General features: G+C 43.2%; 1 protein-coding gene across 5 annotated transcripts in view; it reads left to right on the plus strand.

Moving 5' to 3' along the window:
• The window catches only part of TTLL10 (tubulin tyrosine ligase like 10), a 159,713-nt gene that overhangs the window by 107,984 nt on the left and 33,590 nt on the right, over positions 1-18,139 (plus strand). For 4 of the 5 annotated variants that reach the window (XM_073316740.1, XM_073316739.1, XM_073316741.1 and 1 more), the window contains one exon: positions 5,436-6,118. The exons of the other annotated variant lie outside the window; for it this stretch is intronic. In XM_073316740.1, coding sequence (XP_073172841.1) covers positions 5,436-6,118 — 683 coding nt within the window. The remainder of the gene's footprint in view (positions 1-5,435; positions 6,119-18,139) is intronic. 5 annotated transcript variants of the gene reach the window in all.

Here is an 18,139-nt window from a genome sequence, read left to right on the forward strand (position 1 = left end):
CCAAAAAGCTATTGTTCCTGTTCAGCTGGTATCTGCTGTGTAATTTTGCAAAACCACCAAGAGAAATTGCATTGGCCCCTTTCTGACGTCTCACCCTGCAGTATCTTGTGCTTTATCTGGGGAGTCAAATTCAAAGGTGTTATTATGACTGCAAAGAACTTGGTTGCTATCGAAAGATGCAACTTAGCTGTTGCTGCATAAATAGGCCATAAATTATGACTTGAAATTCAACGGAAATTCATTCAGAAATGCCAGCGAACCTCATGACCACCACCACATATTGAATCCTAGCCCAGAATGTTTCAAAGTGCAGTTAGAAGAGCAGGGTTGGAGGCTTTTGTTATTTTTAATCCTAATTTCCTGTGGGAGACAAGTACCTTATGATGATTTTTTTAAAAATGTAAATGCTTAATTTTTCTCCAAGAGCCATTTAATTTCTACCAATCATTCATTTCACCAGTGTTTCATTGCATTTTGCAAAGTCACTAATTCTGGTCTTCAATGATTGCAACCAAGAGAGATGAACTACCTGTTTCTGCTTGGACAACGATAGAGTATAATAGCCTCAGATGGGGTCAACTGGTGAAGCACCATTGACTCTAGTGGAGGTATGCAGATTTATAGCTGCTGAGGACCCAGTCCCCTTGATATAAATATTATCTTTGGGATTTTATTCGCCTTGCTGAGGCAAAACTCCCCTGTGCCATTGCAAAGGAAAAGCCACTGTTATCGTTCATCTATACGTACAGGTAGAACTTCTAACTTCCAGAACTCTCTCCAGATCAGATCCTTGAATAGGTCCAAGGAGCACCTAGAGCAGGTTAGAAGGGTGTGCATGTAAACCTGATGTAAAGCTCACTTTTGCACTTCCCCAGCCCTGGGGCTGCCACATGCCAGGCCAGCCCCCCAGCATGTTCGAGCAGCCTGAAGAAGGCTGTAAATGACATCAGCTGACAATGCCCCTGAGTGACCAAAAGAGCAGCCTTGGATCAGCAAATTGGAGGGAAGCCCTGGCTACTTCCCTTTTACGTTGGCCATGCCCCTTCGCTAGCTGCAGGGATTGAGGCAGTCTAGTCCCCACTACACTGGCTGTAAACTACTGGAGGATTCCCCTAAATTGGGGTGATTCTACAGAGCTCAGTTACACCAGCTCCGTGGCTAGGTTCCACAGGCACTAAGGCATAAAACACCCACCCTGCACCCACCAATCTGAGCCTCCTGGTTCTTTGACCTATTATTTGCACAGAAAGAAAGAACCAGCCATGAGCCAAAGAACCACCAATGACCTCCACTATACACTATACACACTATACACCAATGACCTCCACTATACACAGGTTAGAAACCCCCAATATTTTAGTGCTATACATTATTCTACTAAATTTGTGGATAAACATTTTGGGACAGATGACTCTACGGTGATCCAAAGGGCCTGCATATACACATATGCACAGGCAAGTCTAATGACTGCCTACACAAGCAGATTCTGAGCATACAGTTACATAATCTGAATGTGCCTATGTCAGTCGTTGGCCTGGGCGGTGACTGTTTTGAACTGTACCTACTGCAACATACTGAAAGGTATCGCCATAGAGATGTTAACAAAGTCAGCAGAGATGGAGCACTGAGCAATGAGATCAGTGACTGCACTTGAAGGACAGGTACACCGTGATCAAAATTCATATTGGCAGCCACTCTGAGTCGACTTTTATCAGGTGACGAGCGAGTGGTTGTGCAGGGGGAAGGAAACAAAATTAGCTTTTACTGTTTGCTTCTGAGTGACATTGAAAGTGGGTGTAGTGTCTGGCAGCACAGGTGAAGCCTGACCTTTCGAAGACTTGAAGAGGACCATGGACGACTGAGTTGAAACAAGCCAGGCAACAGGCGTTCCAGCCACCAAATTGGTTTCCCTATCTCTCTGCTACACGCGCTCATTCTGGTGACACGTGTGCGCCCACTCAAACAGCAGCCCTCTTTATCACTGCAGAGCTTTATCTAAAAACACACCCCTTTGTAGAAGTCGCTCTGCATGTTAATGCTGGAACCCCTTCCACAATTAGCAACAGTCGCTAGGCAGCTGTTGCTAGGAGACCAGCCCTTGTTTATAGTGCTGAGGGTTTTCTGAACCTGCCGGAGGACTCCTTTGGAACCTGGTGTATATAAAGCAGAGGCAGGTTCGGTTTCAGAGCCATCACTTGCTGCTGTGAAGCTATCCTTCTCCACTCAGTGAGATAAGCAGTCCACACTCTACAGCCGTGTGGGTCTGCTGCTCCATAACGCGATGGTTTGGTTTCTTTAGAAGCTCTCTTAATGGCCCTGCTAGAAGCCAAGTTTTCTAAGCAGAAGAAAGGACAGGGGACAGTGAAAGCTTTGCTACGGCATTTAGTGTCTGCTGAGCAAAGGTTAGAATTTCCATTTCTTTACTTCACTTTTTTCTTTGAAAGAAACAAAACAAAGCAGAAGTTCTGGTTGGAGCAATTCTAAAGTCAAGGTGGAGATAAAGATACTGACTTACATCAGCTATACATGTGATCCAATGACAGAGTAATAGTGTCAAACTATGAACCTAGTGGAAACTATTGTCATTATTAGTTTCTACTAGGTTCATAGTTATTTTAATGTTCAGAATGAATGTCTAAGAACGGATCTAAAACACATTGTGGCAAAGTCCTTCTGTGCCCATTCTCTGGGCTGAGTCAAAGCTCACAAGCTTAGCAGCCTGCTTTCACAAGCTAGCCTTCCTCACCTCCTGTCTTAAAGACTGCTGGGGAGTGTTACAGGCTGCTGTGCATCACACCCCACATGGGGATGAAGTGATCTTTAAATGTATAGTTTGTAAAGTGCTGCGAAGTCCTTTGGGATGAAAGGCATTAAATAAATGCTGGCTGGAGTATTATGGCAACATCACCTTTTCCTTATGGCGAACGTTCATTGTACCCCAAGTCCCCTTTATACCCCTTGATATGTAAATGTAATTTTGCCTATTTTACGGCCTCAGTCTTTACACTACCAGAGTGGTAGTCAAGGAAGAGTGGGACTTTTAGGGTAAATATTCAAAGGGAAGCAAGGGGATTTGCTCAAGTGATTCCTCAGATCCCTTGGGACACTTGTGAAGACCATTTCTCTCCCAGAAGGCTATGCCAGTGACGGAAGTTAAATCCTGTGCATAATGCTGAGAAGAGAACATACCACCCAGTTTCTCTCTCTCCATCCAAAATTTCATGAAATTAGGATGCACTTTAGACTAGAGACAGGCTCAAGGCCTAAAATCTGAGTTCTGTTTTTGAACACCACACAACAGTGATGTTTCAGACCTGGGGTTTTGGTTCAAACCCGCTACTGAATAGCCACTCGTGAAATAATAAAATATCTATTGTTTAGACAGCACATTTCCATCCTGAGATCTAATAGCTTTTGGCAAACGTTAGTGAGCGTTATTAGGAGAGCTGGTCAGAACATTTTCAGCTAAAGAGTTTTCCATTGGAAACCATAATTTTGTTTCAGAGTAACAGCCACGTTAGTCTGTATTCGCAAAAAGAAAAGGAGTACTTGTGGCACCTTAGAGACTAACCAATTTATTTGAGCATAAGCTTTTGTGAGCTACAGCTTACTTCATCGGATGCATACTGTGGAAACTGCAGAAGACATTATATACACAGAGACCATGAAACAATACCTCCTCCCACCCCACTCTCCTGCTGGTAATAGCTTATCTAAAGTGATCACTCTCCTTACAATGTGTATGATAATCAAGTTGGGCCATTTCCAGCACAAATCCAGGTTTTCTCATCCTCCGCGCCCGCGCCCCCCCAAACTCACTCTCCTGCTGGTAATAGCCCATCCAAAGTGACCACTCTCTTTACAATGTGTATGAAAATCAAGGTGGGCCATTTCCAGCACAAATCCAGGTTTTCTCACCCCCCCCCCCCAAACCACACACACACAAACTCACTCTCCTGCTGGTAATAGCTTATCCAAAGTGACCACTCTCCCTACAATGTGCATTTGTACAATGTACAAGTTTGTGTGTGTGTGGTTTTTGGAGGGGTGGGGGGTGAGAAAACCTGGATTTGTGCTGGAAATGGCCCACCTTGATTATCATACACATTGTAAAGAGAGTGGTCACTTTGGATGGGCTATTACCAGCAGGAGAGTGAGTTTGTGTGTGGCGGGGGGCGGAGGGTGAGAAAACCTGGATTTGTGCTGGAAATAGCCCAACTTGATTATCATACACATTGTAAGGAGAGTGATCACTTTAGATAAGCTATTACCAGCAGTAGAGTGGGGTGGGAGGAGGTATTGTTTCATGGTCTCTGTGTATATAATGTCTTCTGCAGTTTCCACAGTATGCATCCGATGAAGTGAGCTGTAGCTCACGAAAGCTTATGCTCAAATAAATTGGTTAGTCTCTAAGGTGCCACAAGTCCTCCTTTTCTTTTTGCATAATTTTGTTGATATTGAAACATTTTGCAGGAACATGTTGATTTCAACAAAATTTTGTTTTGAAAAAAAAATGGAAATGAAGCATTTTGTGGATGTGGAAATGGAATGTTTTGACATTGTTGACATGGTGTGTTTCAGTTTTCCATTCTGACATGACCTTTTGTTTCCATATTTTTAAAGTTGAAATTGGAGTGAACCAGCCTGATTTTATCAACATGAAAAGTTTTGATTGACCCCAAGTGAATTTTCTTTTACATTTTATTTCACTTGAGATTTCAAAAAGGTTTGTTTTCATTCCAATTCAACAAGAAAACAAATATCAAAATAATAGAATTTCCCATGAAGCAAAAATTCTGGTTCCTGCCCAGCTCTGATTGTTATCCCCCATTTATAAAGGGGAGAATGAGGCATAACAAGGCACTGTGATGTGACCAAGAACACCCAGTGAATCAGCAGCAGTGACTTAACATTCACCTGCTTCTCCCGCCCACTCACTCCAATAAATCACAGCTTTCCTTTAAGAAGGAACAAGTTTTAGGTAGGTCTGTTTTGATGCCTTATTAACTCGGCATCATCTTTCAACCTATGTTATGTCTAGCTCAATGGGAGCACATAACACAATACACTTCTCTAATTTCCCATTGGTCCTGCCTCTACAATAGAGATTACACAGAATATTTAGCCGTGACATTTATAGGTTTCCTGGAGGAATTGTTTAACATTTGCTTATCTTCGACTATCTGTTACCCTAGCTTGGAAAGCCTATTTCCACACCCTCCCCCCTTGCTCTAATCAGTGTTTCAGTTCCTCAAGCCTTGTGAATTAAGCATCCTCTTCTTAAACAAACGCTTTGCTTGCTACTTTTACTCAAAACCATTCCTTCTCAAAGATTGGTTACAAGCCTGTCTCACTAAGGTTATTCTCCCACTTACTGCCTGAAGAATATTTGGTGTCAGTGCTCTAACGAAAGGTCTCGTTTGTTGTCTTCATAGCCACTGCCCAGAACACAAGTGGGCTTCGGTTAGAGAGCTTCCCGGCAAGAAGTCTGTCTTCTATCCTGAGACTGTACAACAGGAGCCTGCTGACGATGATGGAGATGGCATGGAAAAGGAAGGCAAGATGCAACTGAAAAATGAAGAGACAGCTCCCAGATCCCAAGGCATGGCTCAGGACATAATGAGCAGGACCAGATTGAGGGAGACCACCCATATAATTGCTGTGGATTTACAGGGCATCCCAAGAACTGGGTCTAATGTTACCAGAGAGGATGAAATAGAAAGGGGATTAGATACAGAAGCTAGTGAAAACAGGGGACAGTCAGCAGCGAGCAGGCTGCTGGAGACTAATCTTACTAAACCGGACTTGGAAAGCAGTAACTGTGCACTCCCGGATGGAAATTTGGGTCAGAATAAAGGTTCTGAGGAAGCCCAAGAACCAAAGACAGCAACAAAAGTCACATCTAAGGCCAGCCAAGAAAACAATAGGAAGGAGAACAGTATAGATCTCAAGCCTTCCCAGATCATCCATGATTCTGGTGTAATTGCTGAAAATGCCCCTTCAAACTCCAAATTAAATTCCAAGGGGACATTAGCAACTAGCAAGAGGAAAAAGGTAACCAAGTCAATGACAAAAGAAGGAGATAAGCAGCTGGTTGGATCCTCATCAGCTGATACAGGTGAATCTTGGAGCCTTGACTCTTAAATGTCAATATCTAGTCATCAGGTCACATCCTCAGTTGGCATAAATACCAATGGAGTTACAGCAATTTACATTAGCTAAAGATCTGACCCATAACCTTGTATACAGTTGTGTACAACTTGTATGCAAGGTTGTATACAGTTGGTTGCAACTGTATTGTACACAATTGCAACCTCCTATTAACAACACTGAAAAGATGGGCATGGGCCTTGCCTCTGAAACAAATCAAGTTAGAATTTACTGTCACTGGCAAACATCTAGTGACACTGAAATAATTTAAATTAAGCTTTTAAGTGGCAAATTGGAAACACGGAGAGAAAAATAACCTCTCCATTAGCAGGAAATTTGGGTGAAGAAGAAATAAATCTCTTCATTAATAGGCAATTTGGCTGAAGTGCTACAACATTTTCAGTGATAAATACAGCAATCAGCTTATCTTCTGATGTTTCCATTGTTAAAAATCACATGGATGCACTGGTAGTAAAATGTATATTAGTTCATTTCAAAGGGAAACGTTAATAATGAGATAATCTTCAGGAAGATTTTGATCTTTAAGAAAGATGGTTAGACAAGTTAGATGGAGCGAATGAGAATTTCAGGTAGGTTTCAGCTCGGGCTCCACAGGCAGGGCATTTAGATAACAATCTGTTAGACCACTCTTTCTATGACAGTAGAAAAAGCAGACACTATGTTGTCAACGGCTGAGGCTTTTTGTTTCTTCTGATAATAGATTTTCTAGAGTACAGAGTGGCGGCATTGTGTGTGTGTCAAGAGCAGAAGCTAAGATTCATTATGAGGTGCTTATGCATGGACCTCATCTTGATAGACACAGTTTTAGGTGCCTAGATACTTTTGAAAATCACACTAGGTGCTTAAATACCTTTAAAAACCTGGCCCTGAGTGATCACAGTTCCCAATGAACCAAATTCAGAGATGAGTCTAACGATGTCTCAGATGGAGTAATTTACTAGGCCCAATTACTCCATTTTAGGCTCCCTTAGTCTTCACTCCCACTTAACTGACAAGTATCTTTTAACCCCTCCTACACATCTCCTTTGACTCTGCCCCACTGACTCTGAATCTAAGTTACTATAACTCATAGGGTGAAGGGCCAAAAGAAGGGGTGCCTAGACTCACCGCTCAGTGTGTCAGCCAGTCAGCATTGTTCATTGCCAGGATGTCCCGAAGATGACACTTCAGTGGTGGTTCTTTCTGGGAAGGACAATATAATGTCCCCAGAGCAATCAGCGCCCTCCAGGTTGGAGATAGCCATTTGCTCTACCAAACCTATCTTTATTCCAGTGTTGCCCCTATTCTGGCATCCATGGTTCTATATCTTGGAGCTGACACAGAATCGTAGAATCATAGACGATTAGGGTAGGAAGACACCTCAGAAGGTCATCTAGTTCAACCCCCTGCTCAAAGCAGGACCAACCAACATGCATGTATCTGTCATAGGAGCTTGCCTGAATGCTCCTGGATCACTGTAGTCGTCTAATGGTTGGAGGAGGACGGAATGAACCATTACATTAAGGGCTTGATACAAAACCCATTGAAGTCAATGGAAGTCTTTCCACCGACTTTCAGTGGGCTTTGGATCAGGTTCTAGTGCGGGGGAGTGAGAGACCCGGATTCTAGACCCTGCACTATCATGCTGAACAAATTACTTTACCTCTCTCTTTGCCTCAGTTTCTCATGTGCCACTATTAGGGTAACTATGAGTCATCCCAAAATATACAGTAGACACTTTCAGGCCTCCTAAACTGTAGACAAGATTTGTGCAGCTATTTGTTTATGCATTCCAAACTCACTTTTGCACAGGATTCGGTTTGTTCAATGTGGGTAACTGCAGGCAAAGTATCATTTTAGATGCACAAATATAGGATTCTGCACGTGCAGATAGATGCCCATGAAGATTTGCAAGGCACAATTCAGAAGCCTCATTTGGTATTTTGGTTCCGGTGGGGTTGAATGGGGGAAAGCAAGACCTGAATTTGGCCCCTCTGCTGTGGATGGGGTTTTTAATTAATAACTTGGGTAGACTGGAGGATCTGTTTCATTATCCTCTCTTTAATAATTAGCGATCCAGAGATGCAAAATACACAAATAAATGAAAGGTAAAGGGACTTATGCTTAAACATCATGTGTCAAAAGATTCAAAGAGCAGGAAAGTTCATCTGTAATCTTTGTATGGAGACCTGGGGGATGGGACACTTTGATCTTCTTTCTCTGTGTAATTATGGAATCTCCCAGTATTAAACAGAGACAGGTACGTGTTCAGACTAATGGAAGAGTCTCCTTATCAACACTTCAATCGCTGCAGTTTATTTCATGAGTTCATGTCTCAGGATAAATGGGACTGTTTAAAATTGGTTAATTTCTTAGCAACCCTGGCAAGGAGGATAAAAGAGCAAACAGCTCTAGAGAGAGCAGAAGTGAATAACTGAATGTTAAAAATAGACCTATAAATATTTAGATCCCCATTTCAAAGTGTAACAGTAACAGTGCTATAAAACTGCAGAGAGAAGAGACCAGCCTTTGTGCTGGAAGCCATTGCTAACTAGCTGTGAAAACAGATGTGTCTTGCAATGAACATCTTTTCACACTCTTCATCCGCACTGCTGACTAGCTTCCCATATCAATCCTGGTGATAATGCTTCCCCTCACCCTGCTTCTAACCCATACTACCAGTCATGCTCTGCACACCCATGCTGCTCAGGTAACGTTCCCCACATAGACTCACATCCGTGGTGAGGGGTATCATATAAATAAGAAAGAGAAGATGCAACAGACTTTCTGCGTGACCTTGGGCAAGTCCCTTTAACCTCTCTGGGCCTCAGTTCCCCTTTGTAAAATGCCCTATCTCAGAGCGCTGTTGTGAGGATAAACACATTAAAGACTGTGAGGCTCTGATATGACAGCCAGATACAATTGTTTTATCCATCTCTCTCAGTTATTTACTTCTCTATTGACCACATTCCGCACCTCATGGCAGCCATTTTAGTCCTTCTCAGGTTTCTATACTTTTGGTCATATTTTCACACACCCATGTAAAAAAATCTTCCTTTCTCTATGTTATCCAGGGAGCATGAGACTTGTAAGAGAAAGATACAGCTCGGTCCGCATAGGCTATATTAACATAGTGCCATCAGGACGTGTTTGGCAACAAGGAGGAGATATAGCCAGACAGCCATTATATGCTCATGTCCCAGAATTTGGTATTTTTGGTATTATTAGCTGAAATAATACGGGGCTGGGGAAAACATGTCCCCTTCCGCCCCTTCCTCCCCCTCCATTGTTTATATCTCTAGATATCCTGGATATCAGAGAGACTGGGTGCCAGAGATGACCTCATAGAATTAATTATTAGACTAAATTGAATTCCCTGGGGTAACAGTTTATTCACTTCATTAAGGAGGAAGAAGATTCACATCTTAGGGGTGTCAACATTTAGAGAGAGTGTTCTGCAGTTGTTGTTGCAGTACTTTTGCATTATGTAGTGTTTTGTAATTGCGTATGTGTTTGTATTTTTGAAAAAACAAAATGCAAAAGAATTTTTTTAAAGGGAAGAACAAGACAACAGTTTTAGGCAGAAAGCCAGGAAACACACTCTGTACTGTTATTGTAGTCCCAATCATGGCCCAGGGTCCTATGGTGGCAGGGGCTGTATCAACAAGCAATACAAATAAGGGTAAATAAAAAAAAAAAAGACAGTCCCTGCCCCCATACAGTTTACAATCAACTTCCTTTATATTGAGGAACTAACACACTTTGCTAAGCGGGCGAAGGTAGCAGGGAAACAGTAATAAAATAACCCTCAACACAATTTATTGTAGACTGCACTTGAATGTGTAGATGAGGTCTATGACAAGCACATTACAATGCATGTAAATACTTATAAAATATTTCAATGAGCAAAATCTTGGCCCCATAAAAGTCAATGTCAAACTGCCATTGGCTTCATTGGAGTTAGGATTTCACCTATGAACACAAATAAATTATAATGTGCCATAATCCATAAATATGGTAGACCAGGTAGCACAAGAGAACAGTCCAAATGGCTGACAGAGAATCTGGGGTCTCCGTAGTCTGCCTGCTTTGTTTTTCATTTTGGGGCCCAATCCTGCTTCGACTTAAGACAATGGGAGTTTTGCTTTTGGCTTCCAAAGGGGTGGAATTATGTGTGTCTGCTCCTTTGCCTTTGTGCTATCTAGGCCAGATCCTGCATGGGTGTCAATTGATATAACTTAGTTGGCTTCAGTGGAGCTCCTCTAATGTATCCCCGCTCAGGATCTGGATCTCTCTGTATTTGATTTTCACGCTGCCCAATTCTCAGTTCTGTTTTTTTCATCACGTTTTTCCAGCGGATGTTTTTCTTCTTGTCCCTTCTGCTCCTTTGTTCATAGCAAAACATGAACCCCTGAGATCTAGTTGAACTTTCCAACCTACCATGACCAAGGGAATTTTAAATTTGGCCAAACAAGTTTGCCCATCCCCATTAATGATACATTTCAGGAAGTGCCAATTAAACAGAGTTTCATCCAACTCCCATTAATGTCAAATGGAATTTTTCCAATGAGAATTGGATCAGAGCCAAAGACCGCAGCAGTTCTAGCCTTGTCTGAAAGCACATGATCTTTGGCCTCGTGAATCATCAGAAATAACATGAAGGGATACAGTGCAGCCAAACACCTCATGCTTTATGGTAAACAAAAGCAATGTCCGCTAAATCAGTACATGTTATTGGCTGAGAACCTCATATCTGTTTTGATTATTGGAAGCTTCATTAGTATAACTTTTTCACAAAATCATCTCTTTTTCCATTTAAAAAATGCTTGGTGATGCAATTCATTGATAATGATAAATCTTATTTGTGTAAAAGCTGTGTCATTCTTTAGCCACTGTTTGGAATATTGACAAGACACTGGTTATACTGTTATAAGTACCATCAGGAACTTTGTAATCAAATAACGCAGTGTGGGTTTATTGGTGGGTATCCAAGTTCCACTTGGTATTGCAAGAAGACAAAAAGGTATGGTCAGGGCCTCTTACCCAAAATAATTTTTGCACACATATTGATTTGTATTTATCTGTAGATTAGAACTGTGTAAATGTGACAAAAACTTCTGCGCGGACATTTTCCCTTTTCACTTTGGGCCGTTTCATGACCCACGGAATCTCAAATGTCGCTCTGAACGTTCAGTGGAAAAAACTCTGCTAGAGATGTAATAGCCCGTCGGCACCCATAGATTATACCTCTTGCCCTGCTGGCTTATTTCAACCAATGGGGTTGCAGCATGCAAATGAGACGAATAGGGGTGATGAAAGGGAAGCAAGAAGAAGGTGGTCGATGTCATAATACAACCGTTCAGCAGTGAGTGGAGCTGTGCTGGATAGACGCAGCAGTGGGAGAAGAGGGGCAAGGAGCTGTAACTGGATGTGACTTTCCCACCATTCCACAGTGGGCCATGGGTGGAGAAAAGGGTTAGGGAGACAAGGAGGAAGGGACGGGAGAGCCACCAAGACACAGAATGCTCACAGGGCAGAGAATCTGAGAAGACATGGAGCCCATGTAACTTTCACGGGTATCAAATACATCAGGAAATCCTAGACTGGTGAGCAGCATCTTCCAGCAACATTACAACTGGATTTTAACTGCTAGCAAATGACACAACTCCCCTGCCTCCTTCCCTCCCTTTCCCTTCCCATGCACACATACCAAGTGGTGAGTGGATGATGTAATGGCTCATTTTAACAGCCTGGTATGTGAGGCTAAGGTGCTTCGGCATATTATACAAACGGAGTCACAGTCCCACATGGAACAGAGCTGAAGGGCCAGAAGTACCAAGTCAGCATCACTAAACCCTGTTATGAAGCTAGATGGGAGTGTGTGGTGTAGTGGATAGAACAGGGGCGTGTAGATCAGGCCCTTTTGGGTTCTGTGCTTGGCTCTGCTCCTGACTCGCTATGTAACCTGGGATAAAACATCTCTCCGAACCTGTTTCCTTATCTGTGAAATGGGAATAATACTTCCCTACCTCACCCAGGAGGGTTGTGAGGTTTAATTAACTAATGCCTACAAAGTGATTGGAGCTCTTCAGATAAAAGGTGCAATAGAATGGCAGCATGTAATTAGGATAACCAAAAGTTTGCCATTAACAGCATGATTGGGAGCTAGAAGAAGTTCTGTTGTGAAATACAAGGGGTCGGAGGTGGGGGCGGACTGGAGAACTTTTGGCAGAAGGAGGCAACCCAGCAAGAAAAAAAAAGTCATAAAAATACCAAATCAGAGAGGAGAGCCTGGAGTATTTCTGAGAAGAATTTAGTGGGAATGGGTGCTTATGGGGGCTTATAAGAATATAAGAACGGCCATACTGGGTCAGAACAATGGTCTGCCTAGCCCAGCATCCAGTGCCGGTGCTTCAGAGGGAATGATCCATCCGCTGTCATCCACTCCCAGCTTCTGCCAGTCAGAGGTTAGGGACACCCAGACCACGTGGTTGTATCCCTGACCATCTTGGCTAATAGCCATTGATGGACCTCTCCTGCATGAACTTATCTCAATCTTTTTTGAACCCCATTATATTTTCGGCCTTCACAACGTCCCCTGGCAACGAGTTCCATAGGTTGACTGCGTTGTGGTTTCTCTCTCTCTCTTCTGCCCAGTACAGTCTATTCTATCCATGGTGAAAGCATATTCCTTAGCGATCCTTCTGTAAACCGACACTGTAAACACAGAGGTAAAAATGTGGATAAATCTCAGAGTGAAATCCTGGCCCCATTGAAGTCAATAGCAAAACTCCCATTGGTTTCACCCGAACAGATTAGCATCGTCAGGGTATCAGATATCACAAGTTCTATTTTAATGTGATATTGTGTGATTGCAGCTGGAGTCACAGTAATTATCATCTGCCTTGTAAACACACGTAGTCCTTTCCCCCAGCACATCTCTGTATTAAGCTGTGAAACTCTTTAGGAAACACATATTCATGGGTCCCCCACCTCCAATACGTTATACCCCGGCAGTTAACCCACTTCTAAGTTTCTAGGTCATATCTGACTGATGTAGATAGTTGAGGGAATTATTCATAGATAGATTATGTAATGTTGCATGCTGCAGAAAGGCTTTCAAGTGGCAGCTTTCAAATAAATGATCTGAGAGAATATCTTTGGATTTTTACTTTTTCATTCTTTATGCCAGCTTTTTGGATCTGATTTTCAAAGGCAATGAGCACACATGACTTCAACCGAAGCCAACAGAGTGGCAAATTGTCAGCCCCTCTGAAACTCACGCCTTTTATATTTTATGGCCTATGTTTTTATTTCACTGGAGGCAAGAAGAGAGCAGGGAGGATGAGTTGCACCCAGATCCTAGTTTAAGGATGAAGCAGGGGTCTCAACTTTTTAAAACTCAGTGAAAAGGAGTTTGGGTCTGAAGGGAGGGGCAGGGGGGCTGGAACAACTTGTATAGTGGAAGTCCTGAGAGCCATTGAGCCAAACTCTCAACCCTGTATATGATGGAAACCACTTCAACCCAGGGGGTGTGGCAGCACCCTCAGGACCCCTAGTTCCAGCACCTGGGAGGGGGTAGCTAGCTGCAGTGAAGGCAGTAAGACCCTGATGCTCTTTAGACAGGGGAAATAAACAGAGGCTGGGTGTCCAGTCCAAGTTTTGGATAGAGATAGATGAAAGTCACTGGATAGGAGTGAAGACACACGAGTTCTGGGCAATTTCCACTCTGAATCCAGAGCCTAACTTCATAACTGGCCCCAAACTCTTCGGAAACCTCATTGCTCAACACCCCATAACTTTGGATAAGTCCAGATCCAGAGCTGAACTTTGCAGTTCAGGCAACTCTCTATTTTGATACATATGAAGTTCAGTCTGCATGGCCCATTCACTCCTTGGTCTTTTTGGCTGGGACAGCAGATAAGAGGGACAAACATAGTGGTGGCTTTTTGTGATGTGAACACCTGGGCACAGGGAATGGTACTGGACAGAGACCACCAACTCTTTTCACATATAATAGATCACCACTGGGAAAAGGCCTTTGGACAAGATTCACAGGCCTGGTCAAGATTCAAACCAGCCTCCCCAGGCATGAAAGGATCTGGATTCTAAGCCAATCAATTCCCTTGATTCAATTAATTGCTTCTCCTGCTAACCTGTTTTGGAGAGTGTGTTTATACAAGGTGAAGATTAAACAGCTAGAAATTGTCCACAAAAAAGTTGTTAGTTTGTAATCAAGTTGGTTGATTGCTTTTTTTGTTGAAAGTGACAATATGGTATGTGGCATTCGAGTGTTCTGTTTTGTTAGGGCTGCATACAAATGCTGCATCATTTTAACTGTACTCGTATTGTTAAAGTAGTACAAACCTCCCCACGAGACATGGACACAGGTATATCAGTATAAATGTGCTTCCATTACGGTAGTTTGTTTACATACTGGAAGGGAAATAAGCTATACTGGTATAAGTCACCTTTATCCCAGTATAACTGATTTCACTCTAGGGGTTGTACCAGAATAACTATAGTGGTTAAAAATCACACCCCTTTGGTGACGTATTTATACTGGTACCTGATCTGCATGCAGATCCAATTCTATTAGAGAACTGAAAATACGAAGACGAACCTTTCAGGGCTACTATCCACCTAACAACCCCTTCCCATCTTCTTCAGCCTAAATCAGAGTCACCGATAACATCACACTAACATTATGATCACTAAACCCAACTTTTAGATATTATGGCTTCAGGGCACGATGCAGATGCACCATCGATTGCCTTAACAAAAAATGTCTGCAAGAAAAGTTTGCTTTGCTTCCCACCCTTCTTAACAATCAAAAGGCCCCCATACTTTTCAGGTAGGAGAGATGGAATACACATTTTTTGAGAGTATAATGTTACAAGCACTATGCAGATGAAACACCAAGGGCTTGATTCGCCATTGTGTTTCTTCCATAATACAGCTGAATAATTTCTCGGAAGTCAAAGAGGTTGCAGCAGCACGAAACTGGAGTAAAATGGTAGTAAATCAAGCCCTGTTTGTGCAATAAATGGTGGGACCTTAATGTTTAATGTTTAGAAAAGATTTCTTTTTTCCTCTTTTGTTAGCCAATGCTTGTTAAAGAAATTGCATGCTATCTGACCAAGAAGCTCCTCAGAACTACCTAATGAAAACCTGTTTGGAACTCTTTCTGGTCAGATAATGTTCTCCTAGAGATCCTTGATTAGTTTACTTGGCACATAGTGTTCAGAGATTTCACCACATTAGTGACAATTGCTCCTTAAACAGTTAGGAGACAGGATTTCCATTACTGATAGCAGCGAGAAAGTGAGAGAGAGAGCACGTGAATGTGTATGACCCAATTTTGAAAAACCCGTGTTACTGTGTCACTTCCTCTTTGTTTGCCCCAGCAAAATTAAAGGCACAATCAATGCCAGTTAGACATATAAATACTTGATTTCCATTAATTGTGTACACTAATATTTGTGTGTGTGGGTGGGTGGGGGGGAAGAGAACCCGATTTTAAAACTTTGGCCCATATCATGAAAATTCATAGTACACCAATATTGAGTGACACCCATTCCCCTGAGAGTTTCATATTAGCAATACACAATATACTCCCCCCAATATAATTGATCTCACAGAAAACACAATATAGTCAGTGCAGAGGGTATTTGAAGAGGTGGGTCCTGTGAGTCCTTGGTGGTTTCCCCAGGATTCACCCCCATTTTACAACTTTAACCCTCCTCATCTCCACCATTTCCCTAGCCAAGAATCCCAATGGTTCCTTTGGAAGCATAGAAACGATGCATGTGACTCAGTCAGTTTCTCTTCTGCGCAGCACTTTACTTCTTTTGTCTGCTAAAGCTGAGTACTGCGTCTGCAGTCCCCTCAGTCCATATTCCTGCACATTCCACAGTCCCTGACTGCCATGAGAGACCGTCACTCTGAACTGACCTAAGGTCTCACACCACCATCCTCGTAGGCCACTTGGTCTATGTATGTCAAACCCCAAACCCCTTGCCGTGATGCATTTCATGGGCTCCTCACAAGCAGCCCTTACGCTCAGGCAAAGCGCCCAGTGAAATTTTCAGGACCTGGTTCTTAGACTTTGAACAACTGCAAGAAACCTACAATCTCTCTCCTGTGTGACTTGGCTGACAGAATATCACTTCTGTTGGTGCTGGGGTCTTCCATGCACAAAGCTACAATTCTGATCAGTTCAGAGAGACAGAGGAGAGCCTGCTGGGACTGCAGCAGACTGGACCCAAGTCAGGTTTTACTGTAGGGTGGCAGGGCATAAGATTCAAAAGCCTTGCTGGGAAGTCGGGCTTTTTGAATGGTCTCCCGCTCTTAATCTCGATTGCCTAACTGCTTCCCCCGCACACACAGGAACAAGAGCTCCCACCCATTAGCCACAAAATCTGCCTGTGAGAATAAAGGAGGAGTAGCAGCTTCAAATGTATTCAACACACCCACACGTAACCCTCTGCACAAACCACCACTGGGAGGGATGTGAATAAATGGTGCAGCGGGAGGGGTGTGCATACGTGATGGCCGCCCTCCGAGCAAGTGCACCAGGGATTTCCAGAGCTAAATGCAGAAGAAGCTACAGCTTGAGCTAAAAGGTCAAGGTGCTGTAGCTGGGGGCTGTAACAACTCATCTCCTTGGTGGATCAGCACAGAGGGGGACTGGTCACTCCCCAGTGAGTGAGTGACACATGGAAGCCACTGATGGGGCAATAGGGTCTCTATATAAACATCATTCCTGCTCCTCAAATGCCCCACACAACTCTTGGCATAGGGGGCCCGAGGCAAGCATCAGACTTTTCACAGATTATTTTTTGGGAGGGGGTGTCAGGTGGACCCCTTCTCTCTGCACTGCACACAGGTTATTTTGGTGAGCATGTATGTTCTGCACGATGGCAGAATTAAGCCCTACATGTGCTGTCAAGTATACACAGGAAAAAAGGACAGGAGTACTTGTGGCACCTTAGAGACTAACCAATTTATTTGAGCATGAGCTTTCATGGGCTACAGCTGACTTCACAATAGTAGAGATGGCTTTTATCTGGAATAATGAATTGGGTGGGAGAGCTGGGGGCACAGTCTCAGACCTCTATAATAATGTGTTTCCCATAAACTGTATCCTTCAGCCAACAAATAAACTTATTTGTTTTCAAATATTTGCCAGCGTGTCAGGAGACTGGCCAGCAGCCACAAAACAAACAGTATGAACCCAGGACTGGGCCAGGCACTTAAACTCTTGCCTCCCAAGGTGGAAGACCTGACTTCTAATAAAAACATCAGCCAAAAATTCACTTTGTGATCACCCTGGTCCCTTGAGGCCACCAGCATCTGAAGGTTTTGCAGGGCCAACCAAGTGCCATGCCCACCTATGGCCCAGCATAACTGAGAATGAGAGAGTCATAATCTGAATCCCAAACTTTTTACGACGGATTTATTCAGTCCTGGCTTTGGCAAAACGCCCAGTGGGTTTAATTCTAAAATCTTCATTCACACCAGTCATTCCTTGCTCTTGTAAATTCCATTATATCAAGTAAAGAGATGGATTAAGGACTAAATTACAGCCTGCATCTCTGGGCCACACCTGTCACAGGGTTGGTCCTCTTTCCAGTCATCCCATTGTACTGTCTCTGGCTACTGACTATTTGCTTGCCTGTCTTTGCTGTCTCTGACCCCCTCCTCTTTCTGCGCCTAGCCACTCTTGGTAACAGCAGGAGCAAGTGGGTGCTGTTAATGGCATTCCTGGACAACACACCCACCCTACTGCTGTGCAAGGGGGCCACAGATGTGAACGTTTTCACTGCCAGGTGTTATCCCGTATCGAAGAACTAGAGATGGACCAAACCCAGGATCTGAACACTCCTGGACTTTGGGGAAATTCTGATCTGGGTCCTGATCTGAATTATGGGGCTAATCTCCAAAGAAGGTATCAGGTGTGGCTTACTGCTGTAATGCTGAGTCACCA

The sequence above is a fragment of the Lepidochelys kempii genome, chromosome 18 (genome assembly GCF_965140265.1).
Source record: "Lepidochelys kempii isolate rLepKem1 chromosome 18, rLepKem1.hap2, whole genome shotgun sequence".
NCBI classification, from domain to species: Eukaryota; Metazoa; Chordata; order Testudines; family Cheloniidae; genus Lepidochelys; species Lepidochelys kempii.